This window comes from Frankliniella occidentalis, unplaced genomic scaffold, assembly GCF_000697945.3.
Source record: "Frankliniella occidentalis isolate FOCC.00 unplaced genomic scaffold, Focc_3.1 Scaffold247, whole genome shotgun sequence".
In the NCBI taxonomy this organism is placed as follows: Eukaryota; Metazoa; Arthropoda; class Insecta; order Thysanoptera; family Thripidae; genus Frankliniella; species Frankliniella occidentalis.
The window spans coordinates 452,152-467,922 of NW_026267373.1; the positions used below are offsets into that span (position 1 = coordinate 452,152).

Genomic DNA, 15,771 nt, shown 5'->3' on the forward strand with positions numbered 1-15,771 from the left:
ACGTACAAAAATTGTCCCTCAATATTATGTGTGCCCCCCCCCCCAAACTTTTATCCTCCAAAGTAAAACAAAGTGCTTCTGATACTAAAGCAGGTCATAACTCATTTAATTTAATAAAAACACTGGATAAAGTTTTTTTTTGTTTAAAATTAATTTAATAATAGTCTCTGAGCCAGAGAATATCTGAACTGATAAATAATTGTCTAAAAAGTAGTTAACATGGTCCGGCACAAGTAAATACATTTTTAGGTAACACGAAATATGTACAAAACCTATGTACAAGATGTATCATAATCACTTGCATCCCATTATTCCTTATTGGCTCCACGATAAGTTATCTTTCACTCTTTCTCAGATTCATACAAACACACAGGCAGAAGCCCACGCGCACGCACACACACATACAAACAATCATACACACGATACACTCAACATCACAGTCGTAAAAATTATGTTGACTTTTTCTTGGCAATGTAAGTCTTGTAATAGAAATCTGCAAACAGAGTAAATATGAAGACGTTCTGAGGAATGACAACGACCTGTCCGACCCACCCAAAGTGGCATGGATTGTGGAGCACCGTCTGACCAAAGTGAATGCAAATGTACATAAACTGCACCTATAAACAGAAACAATTAACATGTCAGGGAATTCCACATAGGTTCGTCTATTTGTTTAAAAAGCTTATTATAAACTAACCAGCTGAATCGTTGTGAGGTATTTTTTCCACCACGCGGAATTGTACTCTGAAGAAACCGAGGTCAGGAAATAATAAAGATAGAGTAGTGTGTGTACACCTGAGTTGAGCATCATTATCATGCTGCCGTGTCCAGCTGTCAGAGAACAAATGTATTTCATTAATAAATAAAACAAATAAATTGTGGATTTTAACTAGGATTCTCGGCTTACTTGTGAACCATTTGACGGCACTCCAGCTAAGAGCGACCATTCCACAATGGTGGTACACGTGGAGAAAAGATATTTGATTCCACTTTTTCCTCAAAGTAAAGAAAATCTGCAAAAAATTATGATAGTTTAAATAAAATGTTTTTCTTACATCAGCCTTTAACCTTTCCTTAGTAACTTACTGTGTCTAACAAATCAATTATTTTCGTGACATAGTACAAGTGCACCATAGTTGCAACCTACGAAAATAAAGAGAATATAGATAAAAAATATGTTTACAGAAAATGAGGAACTTATACAGACAACATATCAAGCTTACGATATAGTCTTCCGGATCATCTAATGAGAAGACAGTAGGTTCACATCGCCAACTGTAACGTGTCAACCATCCATGTGCCAATAGCTGTGATGAACATTCAATGTATATGTAAAACAAAAAGGAACATGAAGCACTTCAAAACTAGCAGGCAGTAGGAGGAGAGAGGAAGAGACCAGGCCACCTGCGGTTCGAGGCTGGCACGGGAGGCAGTGCGTAGCGCCGTGCCGAGTGCCCGAGCGTGCTGCCACCCGCTTCCGCAGCTCACTTTGGTATCGGAGATCGCACTGATAAACTAAGTGTTCAACTGCTCAACACTTGTTAGTGTGCAACTGCAAGTTGAATACTTGCAAACTTGCAAGTGTGTAAGTCCGTAGTTGTGCACTTGCAAGAGTTCAAGTCGGTAGGTGTGCACTTGCAAGGGTACAATTCCTCGGTTGTTCACTTCCTTAGATTAAACGCTCACTGTGAAGGAAGTGCTCAACCGAGGTGTTGCACACTTGCAAGTGCACACCTACCGAGTTGAACACGTGCAAGTATTCAACTTGCAGTTGCACACTAGCAAGTATTTAACTTGCTGTAGCACACTTGCAGGTGTTCAGCAGTTGAAAACTTAGTGTATCAGTGCGGGTGCTTGGCTACGCGCTTCCACCCTCGCTAGCCCTCAACCGCAGTCAGCTAAGTAGCCTTCTCTCGGTCTATTTAAAACTTACTTTGTAACAAGTGTAACCAGACAGAAACACTTGAATTAGGTTGTAAATTTGCATTGTTCGTTTTAAATCGTAGGCGGGCCTGTTTTGCATTAATTTTGGGCCGTAGTCCTTCACAAACCAAAGGTATATTCCCATTATTGCTAACGTTGGAAAGGGCGATGACATAAGGAACCAATCTTTTATGTGTGGATCTGTGACAAAGAAAAAAAATCAATATTTCCGCAACTCTGAGAGTGATAAAATAATATTTTAGTAAATCAATTGAACTTTGGAGGGAAAACAACTTACTTCCAAGCTCGTGGAAGCAATAGTCATAAAAAGAAAAACAAGATCTCAATAGGGACGCCATTTTTGATCTGAAACGAATAAACAGTGATGAATATCTTTGCAGGCCCCGAATAAACATAACATGGACCATTTTTTTCGGTGTAGCTATGGCCTGTTTTCGCAAGTTTCGTAGGTGACGCAAGGGTTTAGCAACATTCATGGTCACAGACTCCCAAAATGGTTTACAATTGGGGGCCATGACAGTTGCCCCCCACCCAACCCCCAACCTTACAGGGCCACACTTGACGAACTATTTCCTACCTGTGGAATAAGAATATACTCTTAGGCCCTACTTTCGAAAACTACGCAAAATTCCTCGTCGAAGAACGTACACGTGTTAATGAGAACCCCATCAAATGAAGGTTCTATCGACGCGGATATATGCGATTATCAAAAAATGTGTGGCTTGATCCAAATAATACAGGTAATGTTTTAAAACATCTGAAAATGTTGCTTTAAGACTCCTAAAACGGGTTACACCCATTGAGAGGTAGGACACCGCACTTTAATTTTTCCAGTGCAGAGGTAGAAATTAACTTGCTAATAGAAAGCCATTACATAAGGATGTAACCTTATGTTAATGCCGCTTCTGTCAATCCCTTCAGTGCTGGGTGATAATGTTAGCAGTGGTCTAGCCGTTTCTAGTTTAGGGGCTCAAACTCGCAGCTCGTGAGCCATTTTTTGCTTTTCTAGCTGGTTGAACACCACGGTCATTCATCCATGCAGAGTCCAAATACATGCAGGTCCATCAGCGCCGTCCTCTCTCCGTGTTGTTCTGTACCGGGTGCAGGCGGTGGGCGAACTCGCCTATCGTCGTTCAGCGAGGCACCTTACGCCCCCGTGCGAGTATGCAACCCACTCGCACGCCACTATCCAGGACACTATGACCAGCACTGGTAAAACAAGTGTGCAGCAATATTTGCACACCAAACGTGTGCAAGTTGTGATTAAGCACAATACATTGTGTTAAACTCAAGTTGCACACTTGCGTGCAAATTTCAGACGTTTTGTAAACGTTTAAATTCTGCACACTTGGACACACAGTTTTATGCTGTCAATAGGAAACCATAATACGGTGTGCAGATGCTATACGTTTCGGAAGTGTCGAAAGTTTAAACACCAATTGACGTATAACATAGTTAGACACCACAAAGTGTCGAAAAAATGCACACTTGAACTTAAACGTCAATTGACGTGCAAAATTAAACACTTGTTTTACCAGTGAGAAGAAAGAAACGGCGCTGATGGACCACCCTGTAGATCACGTGGATCGAAAGACGTTAATGGTAAAACGACTAACATACAGCGATGTGAAATAAATTTTTCGTTATCACACTTTCACAAAGTGTGCAACTGCTTAACACTTGCAAGTGCTCAACTTCGTAGGCGTGCACTTGGAAGTGCTTAACTCGGTAGCTGTGCACCTGCAAGTGTGCAACTCTTCGGTTCAACACTTCCTCAGATTGGACGCTCATTACGTGGCAAGTGCACAGCTACCGAGTTGAACACTTGGATGTGTACCTCTACGATGTTTAACTCTTACTTGAAAGTATTGAACTTGCAGTTGCACACTTACAAGTGTGGAGCAAATGCACACCTAGTTTATCAGAGCACGTCGATACATCGCCATCGCCAAATAATGCTGTTAGGTCATGACTCCACGTGCAAGTACTCTGCAAGCCTGTCCTCTTTAAAAGTAGGACCAGGCTTCCCAGTTTTAACAAATATAACATTCAGCATACTGCAGTTTGTTGGACATTCCCACGGTTGCAACAACCAGGCGCAGTAGTAGGTGTGGCTGACAGCCCTGCAAGTAAAGGAGCGACCAAACTCGCTCCTGGGAGAGCGAGGTTGTGAATCAAATTTTATTACTCGTGGGGGAGCAATATCATTCACCTCGCTCGTTTACAGTCAGTTTTGTGGCATTTTTGTTGACGAATACGAATCACTTTGAGCCATTTCCGAGGGGTCCCCCACACGCCAACTCGTTGTACACTTGCCCGCGCCTAACTCGCGTTCAACTCACGACAACTCGCAAAAACTGGCAAAAACTCGCGAAAACTAGCAAAAACTCGCGAAAACTTGCGTCAAAATCGCGACTACTCGCGCCAAAATCGCGCAAAACTCTGTAAAAATTGATCCCAACCCACGCCCTACTCGCGGCAACTCGCCAACTCGTTGTAACCTATTTTGGAAAAGGGGGGGGGGGGGCCTCGGACATTCCCGCAAACATCGCTCGTTTACAGTCGTTTTTATATTTCGGTTACGAGGAAGACTCATATTGAGTCACTTCGCAAACATCGCTCTGACCGAGCGATGCAGCCTTCCGTCGCTCTATTCGTGCAAGAAAGATCGCTTTAAGTTTTACAGTGAGAACGAACGGTTAGCTGCAGGGGTTTGTAGGGCAAATTGCCTACCTTTCAGCCAGCTAACTACAAACGAAAAGGTGGAGGGGTGATTTCCCCCACCCCTTAAACCACGCCTGGTTGCAAAAGTACGACAGTTGTGTTTTTAGAGTAACACGTGGCACTAACAGAATGCAAAGCGATTCGCGAGGGGGCAACAACTCCGAGAATCATGTGTTCACCTGCCTGGGAATCATCGGGATGAAAATTAATCGAAATCAACAGAAATCGCTTAACCTAATCGGGAAACTAGTGGAACTGGTACAAATTTGTCGAAACAAGCGTTTTCTACCATTCTGTATTAAACCTTAGGAATAAATATAAGCGGACGGGAATCACTAGGAATCGAGTATTTCGGGAATCATGTGTACACATCAAAAGGGGGTTGTTGCCCCCTCTTGAATCGCCTAGGCAATTCGTGAACATAATAATCACCATCACCCCTTCTTCCGCAGGTCTGTAAGAACACTGTACCGCCGTCCGCCCGTCAACGGTTGCGATAGCAAGTGTTGATTTAACATTTCAACAGCTTCAAATATTTAGATTTTGTCTTGTAAAAATTTATGTGTGACGTTTGGTTTTGGAGAAACGAGCGTTTTAATGCATGCAACGAGTGTGGCTAGCTACACCCGCCGTCCGCCGTTGACGTGCATTTGGAAAAACGCTTCGTTCTCGAGAACCAACCGTCGCACAGCCATTTCAATAAAACCAAGGGGGTCACGGACGGACAGCCGGTCGGCCGGCGGTACTTTTACAGACCTACCCTCTCCCCGCGAGCGCGCACACACACACACATGAGAGAGAGAGAGAGAGAGAGAGAGAGAGAGAGAGAGAGAGAGAGAGAGAATATTCGCAGACCAGATTTTGATATTCTTGCCCTCTTCCCTAAGATTCATGTGTTCGAACAACCACCCAGGAAGGGGTTGGTAGCCTAATCTCCCTTACATATTGCAGTTCAAATTTACAATCTCGCATTTTGCAGCTGAAGTGAATATACTACTACGCCCGTCGTTATAGAGCAGACAAAAAATGACGAGGATGCCTGCTCAAGACAAAATATTTTATAATTGGTGAAATTTGAAAAATTCAATACTGGCTCAGCGGCAAACATTCGACTTCAATACATAAGTGTCATCATGTTAATGGGACACATGTTTTCAAATTCGGGTGATTTGACGTTCCTGCACATTTTACTAAGACGAAGAAATGTTAGTCGAACTAAAAGATGCTAAAAGTTTGCGATTTCAAAACAAGGCACAGGTTTGTCCCTTCTTTAAAAAAGCTTTGTTACACACCAAGAATTCACGTGGTCTATAATACTTTTCGCGTCAAGTCACTCTTAAGTGATGCAACTTGCCTGCTCTTCAGGAAACGCAACACTAGATGTCGGGATGTCGCGGGTGGCACCTGCCGCCTTACCGTAAGGCCGGTGACAAAGGACTGTGCGAGTTAATGCCACGACAACTAATGAAAGCAAACGAGCCCCAACTAGTTGTATCACCCTCGCCCGCCCCACCACCCATGTCTTTTCCTCCCCCTCCCCACATGTTTGTCCTGCCAAACCAGACTACACGTTGGCTTGGGTGACATCGGAAGGAGGGAGCACAGGGAAAAGAGGGGGACTTCCTCATACGAAAGGTGCTGAGGTATGCTACAAGGGCAGTGAATGTGCCCACTGTACAACGTCAAAGGTGTCAGTGTGCCACATATTGGAACCTGAGCGATGGCGCCATGTAAGATGACGGGCTCCTATTTGTCAATTAGTTTGCCTTGGAGCCACGAACGACATTTTCTGCTGTAGGTTGTTGTCGTAGGAAAAGGACAAAGAAAGTCAAAAAAAATCAAATTAGTGTATACGCTATATTTTTTCTAAGAATGTGTAGACTTTTAAATTTTCTCAAAAACGTAACAAGTTTAGCATTTAAACCTAATTAGTATATATTGTAAATTTCATGGAAATGACATAAGTTTAAACTTAATACTTTTGTACAGTATAATAGAAACGACAGAAGTGTATTCCTACGAGAGTAACGTCGCATAATTTGGTAATTGATCAAATTTTAAAGGATCACAATAGAACATTGGAGAGGTAAACGTTTGTGTCAAACATTCAAGTCATTTACCTGAATCTTAGGAAGCTAAAATGAAATATACAGTATGCATCTTGCGGGTACAAAATCATACATAAAATCTGTTCTCATCTAGTTCAGTGTTTATATAAAAAGGGGGCTCACCCGACTTGTGTAACTTTTTACCCAGAAAGCACCCCTATTATGGCCCTAGAGGGATGTGGGGCAGCTTCACTCTCACGATATACAAAAATAGACGTGGAGGGGTTAGAAGAAATCAGAAAGGGCTGATAAAACTACTATCAACTACTATCTGAAAAAATTAAAATACGTTTAAAATATTGACGTAGATCAAAAAATAAATGAACGCCAGAAGTTGAAGGGTAAAGATGGGAGGCATTGAGCACCGCTTGACACAAAGTTTACCACGCAACAACCAGGAAATACCTATTACTACAAAATATAGACTAGGAAGATTTAACAATGCAACCAGTGTGCCTGGCAAATAAGAGACAAAAACATTGGGCACCACATAGTGCATTGAGGTGGTCGTTGGTTATTTGGCGAATTCAATTCTCAAAAATGTACACTTTAAAAAGAAAGTAGAAATATGCTATATCAGAATTAAGAATATTATCTAAAAGGTTTACTAAGTCAGTATAATGCATCGAATTTAAATATACCACTAATAATGTTTCGCACATCTCGTGAGAGCCACTTAGCCCCTTAAGGTGTTCCGTTACGTTAAAATATCTCACTGGGCCCAGGTCGTGTTGTTAACGCATGACTATTTTGATAAATAACAAAGTCGACCAACACTAACAACAGCGTGTCTTTGAGACCTTGGACTATAGACATGCGGGTAGTGGGCCATTCGACACTTAGCCAGCTCGGTCGCGCTGTTCAAGATTCGCGCAGTTCGTGTGGATTAGCAAAGCACTACCTGCACTGGAAACACAAGTGTGTGAATGTCGCACACTTGTAGGTGTGTGAATATCCATTTGTACATTTAGGGGGGTAAACGTGTGAATTTTTCTGAGAAAATTTAAACGTTTACCCTCCGTAAGTGTACGAACGGATATTCGCTCATCTACAAAAATGAGCGACATTCACACACTTGCGTTTCCAGTGTGAGTCTCGAAAGGAGCAGCTAAACTGTGTTTTAACACATTCAATGCGGTAACGGCGTGACCACAAATGGTCAATCGTCACGCTCCACTGGAAAAACTAAGTTATAGGCAGAACACATAGGCCACACTACAAACGTGACCAAAAATGCGGTCACACCAAATGCGACATGCGAAGGACGTCACACTTGTAATGTGACGCATATCACACTAATTTTTCCAGTGTCTGCAGGCAGGATTGTAAAACTGACAGTAAAGAGCCCTAAAGAAGCTAAAATTTAGTTCCTTTGTTAATGCACTAATATTTTAGTGCATTAAAAAAAAAAAGGACTTACATTTAGTATCATTGTTTTTCCAATGTACCCACAGGATAGGGTGCACAGCCGCCGTCTGTACTAAGTGCATACCGGGTGATTAAAAGAAGACGCAGGTACGGGCGGGTTTGCCTACCCAAGGGGCTATGGCGCCTTACGGACAGAGCGTGTAGGCAAAGCCGCCTGCACCTGCGTCTTCTCTGAATCACCCGGTACAGAGTAGTCAACTGTCGACTTTGTTTACAATCTTTATGCGCTTCCATCACGACACAACCAAACGCAATGTACCCGTAAGTAATGGCAGCATTAAGTCGTGACACAGGACATGGGTTGCCAAATCCAATTCAACTTTTGCCAATCATATTAAATTACAAGTACAATCGAGCATTTCCACATCTCGCGCAAAGAAGTAATATTAACTCCAAGCTATAGGTAAAAAATCAGCCTGAAATTAAAATTTCTTCGACCTCGATTCGACCTTGATACCTCGATTTGAGAGACAAAATTGCGTACATTTCGAGCAACATCGACGTCGCTTCGACGTTGATTCGTCTTTCATTTCTGGCTGGGAAATGCGCACAAAAATCAATAATTCATTGGGAGAAGATTTTTTTCCTACACGAGTAAAGGAGCAAGTATTTGTCCCTTGCCACTGGCTTGAAAAAGATTTTGGCGGCCCTCTAATCCAATTACATCACCACGTGCGAGGTATTCATCTGGATAGGTATAAAATTATCATCTAATTTTAAAAATTGTGCCGGAGAAACATTCCTGCCCAATTAGTGAAATGATAAGATTAAAATGCAAGGAAAATATGGAATATAGTTTGGGAAAGTACTGATCTAGATCTAGATACTATTCCTCTACATAATATTTCACTTTCAGCATCACAGTGGGCAGTGTGGCCCGACATAAAATCTAAATCAAGCTACCATAAGCCATCCCATTATAAGCCGGTAATTAGTGGCCAAAATAGAAAATATGCCAATTTTTAATCGCGATTCAAACTGAAATCGACAGTGAAAATTATCAGTAGGCCTTCGATGCTTGTCCGGCTCACATTACACTACCCGCATCTTTTCGGTGTAACTTCACTTTCAAGTATCACATACACACTCCACATGGATAGATCGTGTAGGAAGAAAACGTCTTATTATTCAACTTATTTGTTTGAAATATCGATTGCCACTGCCAAAAGTAGGCTGATAATGGGTTAAAAAGTTCACGTAAACAAACAAAAAACACATACATGCGTATGTACTCTTGTAGAGTAAGGGTATTACCTGGAAACGTTTCAATACACCTGAACCAACCAAATCAACACCCCCAACAAGTTAAAATTTCAATGACGTCAAACAACTGTAATATATCTATGTCTAAAAATATATGTACATTACAAAGTTATTTCGATGCAGAACGATGAACGGACCTTACGAGGTATTGTGATATGGCGCTTAGAAATGATACAAAATAGTGACGATCCTTTATCTACCTGAAATAGAGAAATGACACTGCTGGAAAACGAAAAGACGCGCGCAGCACACGTAGAAATTGTATACATAATAATTTGTATGTATTTGTATAGTATTCTAGACTATTTAGGTCAAGTACAATACTTAAGAATAGATTTGTAAACACCAATTGGTTCGTTGAAGGAATTTAATCACCGTAACCATAAAAGCCTGTGATATGTTGGGTAGTGCAACTTTTCTGACACACGTTCGAGGCTTCTGACATCTTAGGTAGCCGTAACCTGAGTGCAGGAGAGCGTACATAAGTTATTTGGGTAGCCTGACTGAAGATGATTTCCTACTATTTAATCTGGAAATAAAAAAAAATTGGAAATTTTCAAAGGCGATCGCTAGACAGAATATTTTAACATTTTATGTTGATCAGATTGGTGCATTTAAGCGCTGCTTTCAGCAATTTTCCACTCTTTTAAAAAAGCGTTTGTTTTAAGGACAAGAATAGAATAAAAATTGCACTAGGCTACAAAAGATTCAATCCATAAAGTTCTTTAAAGTGACATGTTTTTATTGCTATAGCGAACTGTAGCTCGTCTTATACATAGCCTACACAACGTGCTTTTGGCCCCGATACTTTTAAGTTAAAGTGCATCACAAACGCTAACAAAACACCGTCCGGTAGCCAATTATTGGACATGGACCACATCCTGGAGGCATAAGCATTTAAAATTTTACCTGGCCAGTGTAAGGCTCTGACTTAAAATCAACAAAGTTATGTCAAATAAACGAGGAACATATTTCGTTCGCCGCAGCAAAATACTGCTCATTATCGAGTTTTCTAAGCTTAGCAGTATTTTCAGGTGCCTTAGATAAAAATTGAAACTATTGCCTACGTAACAGTTCAATAAAACAATGCATCGTAAAAACAGAAAAATAGAGGAACATTTCGAATTCTGTAGGGTAAGCAAGCCGTTACATTACAGAAGCGTGATTTCTGGTACACAATTACCGCGCCCTCTTAAATTTGCATCTTTTCAATACACAAGCGTAATGCACAGTTTTCAATTTATTGTCAATGCGAAAAGGTGCCACTGACTGAAAGGGCTACACTAAAGATACTCGCGAGATGGCGCATGGTTAACCTTTGACATTATGCACAGTGACATTCTTAATGACCGTTGTTACGCATTTTTTATTTGTAAAATTGTCGTGGTAAAAGCAAACTAAGCGAATTAAGCCTGGTGCGTTTCGTTCATTTCATACGTGCCAATTATAGAGGATTTTTTAAAATTTTCTTTCGCGGGTTCTACATATCCATCGGTTTAAAAGCAGCATGTACCTGCAAGGTCTGTCGTAGATACGAAACGAGCGACTGAGGGCAACAAAACTTGTTCCTAGCTCAGTGTATATAAGTTCCAGCAAGTTTTAGAATATGTTATTCTAAAATCACGGTTTTATGATAAAATTTATTTTAAAATTTAATCACAGAAGCTACTTTATCGCAGGCCACAACGCAACTGTTGTCATAGCAGAAAGTACCATTTAACATTACTCAATTAAAATTATTATCATAATCACCATTACAATGTAATAATTATAACAACTTTGTTTAATCATTTTTTACACAGGAAATTGAAAACACAGCCTGAGCAAATAGTTTTCTTACCGTGCACAACACATTCAACGTCAGCACAATGCACAAAATATCACAAATTTGGCACTGCAATCGTTTTCATAACCATCCTCAAAAGGAAGACATTCCGTGATGACACCGTCCATTGCCAATCCATATGCCGAAACAAAACCACACTTTTCAAGAACGCAGTGAATTGCTGCAGATTAGGAGCTTGAATATCGTTTCAAACACTCTTTACATACACGAAATTATCCATACCACCTCCATATACAGGCTAGAACATTCGGCACACGGCTGAAAGAGTAATCAAGCTTCGAAGTGTCAAGAAAAGATAATCGGGGCCATAACGGTATCTTTTCACTATCGATAGATGAATTGAAACGCCCGCAGAAAAAGAGAGAGAAGAGGGAGGGGGAAGGGATGAAGGGCGGGCGAGTTCCTACACGTGCATTGCAGAAGGACCTACCGTGGCCAAGTAGAAAAGTTCATGACTTAACAATAAGATGGGCGGTCGGGCCGCTGAGGGGAGACTTGGAAGACAAGGACGCGACAGGGCGAGAGCCTACGGCGCCTACGGCACGAGAGGAAGACTATGTAGGGGGTCCGGGCGCCTCACTGCTCGCCCGGCGCGCCGCCGTTGCGCAGCCCAGCCTTCCGCTCGGGGGGCACCAGCTTCCGGAAGCAGTCGTCCATGAAGTTGGCCATGGACCGGTACAGGTGCCGCTTGACGCCAAACAAGCTGTGGTTCTCGTCGGGGTAGATCTGTGGACCAGGCACGCACATTAGAGACACAAGAGACGGCGCTCGGGATTCGCGATGGGAGTCGTCAGGATGCCAACCTGCTGCCGGTAGAGCACGCCGGCGGCGGTGAGCGCGCGAGACAGCATCATCGAGTGCTGGAAGTGCACGTTGTCGTCGGCCGAGCCGTGCACCAGGAAGAACATCTTGTCGCTGCCCCGGAAGCCATCCCCGCGCCGCGTCAGGTCGGCGTCGTTGTAGCCCTTGTAGTTGCCCGTCACGTTGGGCACGCCCATGTACCGCTCGGCGTACGCGGAGTCTGCAACAATCAGCCGAGTTCTCATCCTCCCCCTTCCTCTGCAAACCCTCACTCCTCCCGCCGAGCGCTTCCGCATTCGTTTGGCGGGTGCAAAGGTCTAGGAACCACGAAGCAGTAGTGTCGTTCATGCGAATGAGGGGACTCGTGACGTCGGCGAACATTTCTCCGCGTCCGTATCCCGGCCGGTTAAACATTCAGCGTCTCCTCCCTCACCAAAGGCGCGCTCCTTCCCGCAGAATAAATTGCGACGACTTGAATTTCGGCGCGCATAGAGAAAGGTAAAGAGGACGAAATGGTGACGCAAACCGGAATGGGCTTGCTGCCGCCACAAGTAGTTGTTGTCGTCTGGTACGAGCGGACGTGCGTTGGAGAGGCGCGCGCGGCCCGGGCGGTGCGTCACGCGGGAGGCGCACGGGGTGGAGGCACGCCGCGGCAGACAGGGGGCAGTTCAGAGGTCTCTTGTAGCGAAGAACGAAACAACAACGTAAGTCAGGAACGGCAGCAACATAGCTGAATGAAAGTGTCATAATGTTTTGCGCAGCCTACCGCTCCCTCTCAAATAGTAGGGTGAATCTAAAACACAGGACAGTTTGTCGCACTCTTCATTTCTGACTTCCGTTCGATTATTCGCCTCTTCTCCTGCCGCTTCAGCGAAACGTCGGAGAAACCGAAAACTATTGGGAGGAAAACAACTTTCCGCTGTCGCGTATCCTCCTCCATAAATAATGGTGTTGCATGGAAACGTTTCGATCAGTTTAAGAATGCCTCAGTATAATTGATTAGTTTCGCCTGGCACGCCATTTGTTTTCGGGGCACATTTAAACAATTCGGTCGTCCACTATGGTAATTCAATGTCCAGGTGCTGGTGGGGTGGTGGGAGCGTTGGAAGTAGAACCATTTCACCTGCGCGTGCGGGAAAGTACGTATGTGCACGGTTGATGTGCACAACTTGAGTGTGCATCTATTGAGTGTGAAACATCAACTCGCGAGAAAAACAACCAAGAGGAGTCGTAACAACAGTCGTGCAGTGTACGCACGCACTTTCTCGCACGCACAGCTGAGTTCCCAGACGGGCCTAGCGGCCGAGCAGTTAGACTCGCGGTCGGGTGATTACCATAGCAGGGGACATTAAAGCCGGCCGAGGTGGCAGCCACGCGGCGCCACGGCGGGGGCCAACGCGACACTCACCGTACAGCTTCCACGAGGTGACGGGCGCCACGCTGATGCCGCAGCGGAACACGTCCTGCTCCTTGGACAGCAGCATGGCCGACACGAAGCCGCCGTAGCTCCAGCCCCACACGCCCACCCGCCTCTTGTCCACAAAGTGCAGCGTATCCCGGAGGTACCTGTACGGGCAGAGGACCATCGTGCAAACCGGGGGCTTCAGCTGAGTGCCACCACCCGAGAAGGGCGCGGGTACTCACTCGGTGACCTCCAGCTGGTCGTTGACCTCGACGGTGCCGAGCTGCTGGTACACCTCGTGCATCATTTTGTAGCCCTGGCCACCCGAGCCTCGTCCGTCGATCTGCGCCACGATGAAGTCCTTGTAGGAGGCCAGGTACGTGCTCCAGTCCACGCGCCACTTCTCCGTCACCAGCTGCGTGCCCGGGCCGCCGTACCTGCGCAGGAGCAGACGAGTCAAGCCACGGCCTCCTCGGGCTGGAAGCGCACGCGGTCCCCGTGCTGTACTTACACCTGCACGACGAGCGGGTAGCGGGTGATCTCCTCCTCGCGCAGGCCGGGCGGCAGGTGCAGACGCACCTGCGCGTAGTAGCCGCCCGAGATCTGCACGGGGAACGTCTTGACCTGCGGCAGCGCCATCTTGGACGCCAGCTCCTGCAGGCGGGTGTTGTTCTGCAGCGTGGCCAGGAAGAGGGGCGCGTGGTCCGGCCCGTCCTGCGCGTGGCCCTGGTGGCCCTGGCCGTGCCCCGGCGCGTGGCCTTGGTGCGCCTGACCCTGGCCCTGGCCCTGGCCGTAGCTCGGGGCGTGGCCCGGACTGTGGGTCTCGGCGGTGCGGTTGCGAGGCGCCCGGGTGCGGAACAGGCGCGCGTTTGGGATGCCCGGGCCCTTGCACTCCAGCACGAAGTAGGTGAGCTTGGGGCTGAACACGGCGTTGTGGTACAGGCACGGCCGCACCAGGATCTCCTCGACCCGCGGCACCGGCGCTGCAACCGGGAGGCGGTCGTCACGTCAGTACCCCACGTGCCAGCTCGTGGGGGTCGCAGCACCCCGCACGAGGCTCCGCAGCGCCCCGCGTGACGGCGATACCCCACGAAGGGGAGGGGGTGTAGGAGGGGGAGGTGGAGGGGGTGGGTTCCCGGCAAAGTACGGACTGGCGCGACACCGCGACACGCTTCATGAAAAGTAGTTTTGCGAGGAGTATTGACTTTTGCCCGCGGCCCTGGCACTTTGTGAGTGGGCATAGAGATACGGTCGATACTCTGTCCCATAGAGATGCTTATGGTGGTGGTGGTGGTGGGGGAGTCTATTTCTCATTAATATTATTTTTTATGAGTTGATCGAGAAGCGGCGCCGCTAGTGCGTCAAATGTGGCGCCGCTTAACGAATCACTCGCTCGCGCTGGGACGCGCATGTGGCGGTGGGGACTCCGTCGGGAACTCACCCGTCTTCTCCTTCTTCCTGGTGGGCTGCTGCGTGGTGACGGGCGGCTCCGTCGAGTGCTCCAGGTCGTCCCACTCGTCCTGGCCCGCGTCCTCGGTCCTGGCCGTGTCCGTGGCGGCCTGGTTGTAGTAGCTGCTGGTGCTCCCGCCGGCCTCGCCCTTGTCGGGCGTGCACGTGAGGCAGCGCGGCACGGGCGCCGCCTCGCCCTGCCCGAGCGCCGCCGAGCCCACGACGTACAGGTGCAGCTGGCCCGGCCGGCCCTCGGGCACGCCCAGGTAGTACACCTGCTGGTGCTGGTGGTCCCAGGCCAGGATGCGCGCCACCTCGAACTTGCCGTGCGTGAGCGGCACGACGCGCTTGCGCGTGATGTTGACGTGCACGATGTGGCGGAAGAAGCCCGCGGCGCCGTCGCGCACCGGCGCCATGGTCACGTAGTTGTTGCCGTCGGGCGCGAACAGCGGCGGCGGCTGCGCGTCCACCCAGCCCCGCGCCTCGTTGGACACGCGCTGCGTCTGCGTGAGCGGGAAGGAGCCGCAAGTTTAAACACGCGAGAGACGCAGAATCGACATTTCAATCTCCTCTACCGCTACCGCCCTTTACCTCGACGCAAGCCCAGGTGGGGCTCTTGCAGATGGAGATGATGGACAGGTTCTGCGGCCGGTTCATCCACACGACGGACACCTCGGTGGCGCTGAGCCAGGTGGCGGCCGAGAGGTAGTAGTCCCTGGGAGAGAGAAATAAAGTAGGGGCGCGTCATTCTCCCCCTGCCCCCACGCCCCCCGTCGCTCCACTGCTCCCCGACAAACCCGACCTTG

At 46.7% G+C, this 15,771-nt stretch overlaps 2 protein-coding genes across 4 annotated transcripts; both read right to left on the reverse strand.

Annotated features, from left to right (window-relative positions):
• Positions 1-127: 127 nt before the first annotated feature.
• On the reverse strand, positions 128-11,452 carry LOC113203661 (elongation of very long chain fatty acids protein 7-like). Of its 3 annotated transcripts, none has more exons than XM_052273119.1 (8): positions 11,308-11,452; positions 2,222-2,289; positions 1,934-2,124; positions 1,224-1,307; positions 1,087-1,143; positions 908-1,013; positions 698-831; positions 128-617 (listed from the first exon to the last, which is right to left on the reverse strand). In XM_052273119.1, exons 1-8 carry the CDS (start codon positions 11,319-11,321, stop codon positions 450-452), a joined length of 822 nt encoding a protein of 273 aa, XP_052129079.1. In that variant the 5' UTR covers positions 11,322-11,452; the 3' UTR covers positions 128-449. The 3 variants fall into 3 exon arrangements, with proteins under 3 accessions (XP_052129079.1, XP_026274235.1, XP_026274236.1); XM_026418450.2 differs by lacking the exon at positions 11,308-11,452 and adding an exon at positions 6,023-6,149; XM_026418451.2 differs by lacking the exon at positions 11,308-11,452 and adding an exon at positions 5,961-6,137.
• LOC113203663 (venom dipeptidyl peptidase 4) lies at positions 6,507-15,693 on the reverse strand. Its single transcript, XM_052273118.1, has 7 exons — positions 15,557-15,693; positions 14,958-15,468; positions 14,028-14,499; positions 13,759-13,953; positions 13,523-13,680; positions 12,117-12,334; positions 6,507-12,039 (listed from the first exon to the last, which is right to left on the reverse strand). The coding sequence occupies exons 1-7, from the start codon at positions 15,620-15,622 to the stop codon at positions 11,890-11,892; spliced, it is 1,770 nt and encodes a 589-aa protein (XP_052129078.1). The 5' UTR covers positions 15,623-15,693; the 3' UTR covers positions 6,507-11,889.
• Positions 15,694-15,771: the final 78 nt, after the last annotated feature.

What these genes read in the sequence shown, in the direction of transcription:
- LOC113203663 (XM_052273118.1), bottom strand. Translation starts at nt 15,622, where the DNA reads ATGAACCGGCCGCAGAACCTGTCCATCATCTCCATCTGCAAGAGCCCC. An exon ending in TACCCGCTCGTCGTGCAGGT is followed by an intron (nt 13,954 to 14,027) that starts GTAAGTACAGCA and finishes GCTCCTGCGCAG; the next exon opens with GTACGGCGGCCCGGGCACGC. An exon ending in GACCAGCTGGAGGTCACCGA is followed by an intron (nt 13,681 to 13,758) that starts GTGAGTACCCGC and finishes CTGCCCGTACAG; the next exon opens with GTACCTCCGGGATACGCTGC.
- LOC113203661 (XM_052273119.1), bottom strand. An exon ending in TTGCTTCCACGAGCTTGGAA is followed by an intron (nt 2,125 to 2,221) that starts GTAAGTTGTTTT and finishes TCTTTGTCACAG; the next exon opens with ATCCACACATAAAAGATTGG. An exon ending in ACCTCACAACGATTCAGCTG is followed by an intron (nt 618 to 697) that starts GTTAGTTTATAA and finishes TTCTGTTTATAG; the next exon opens with GTGCAGTTTATGTACATTTG.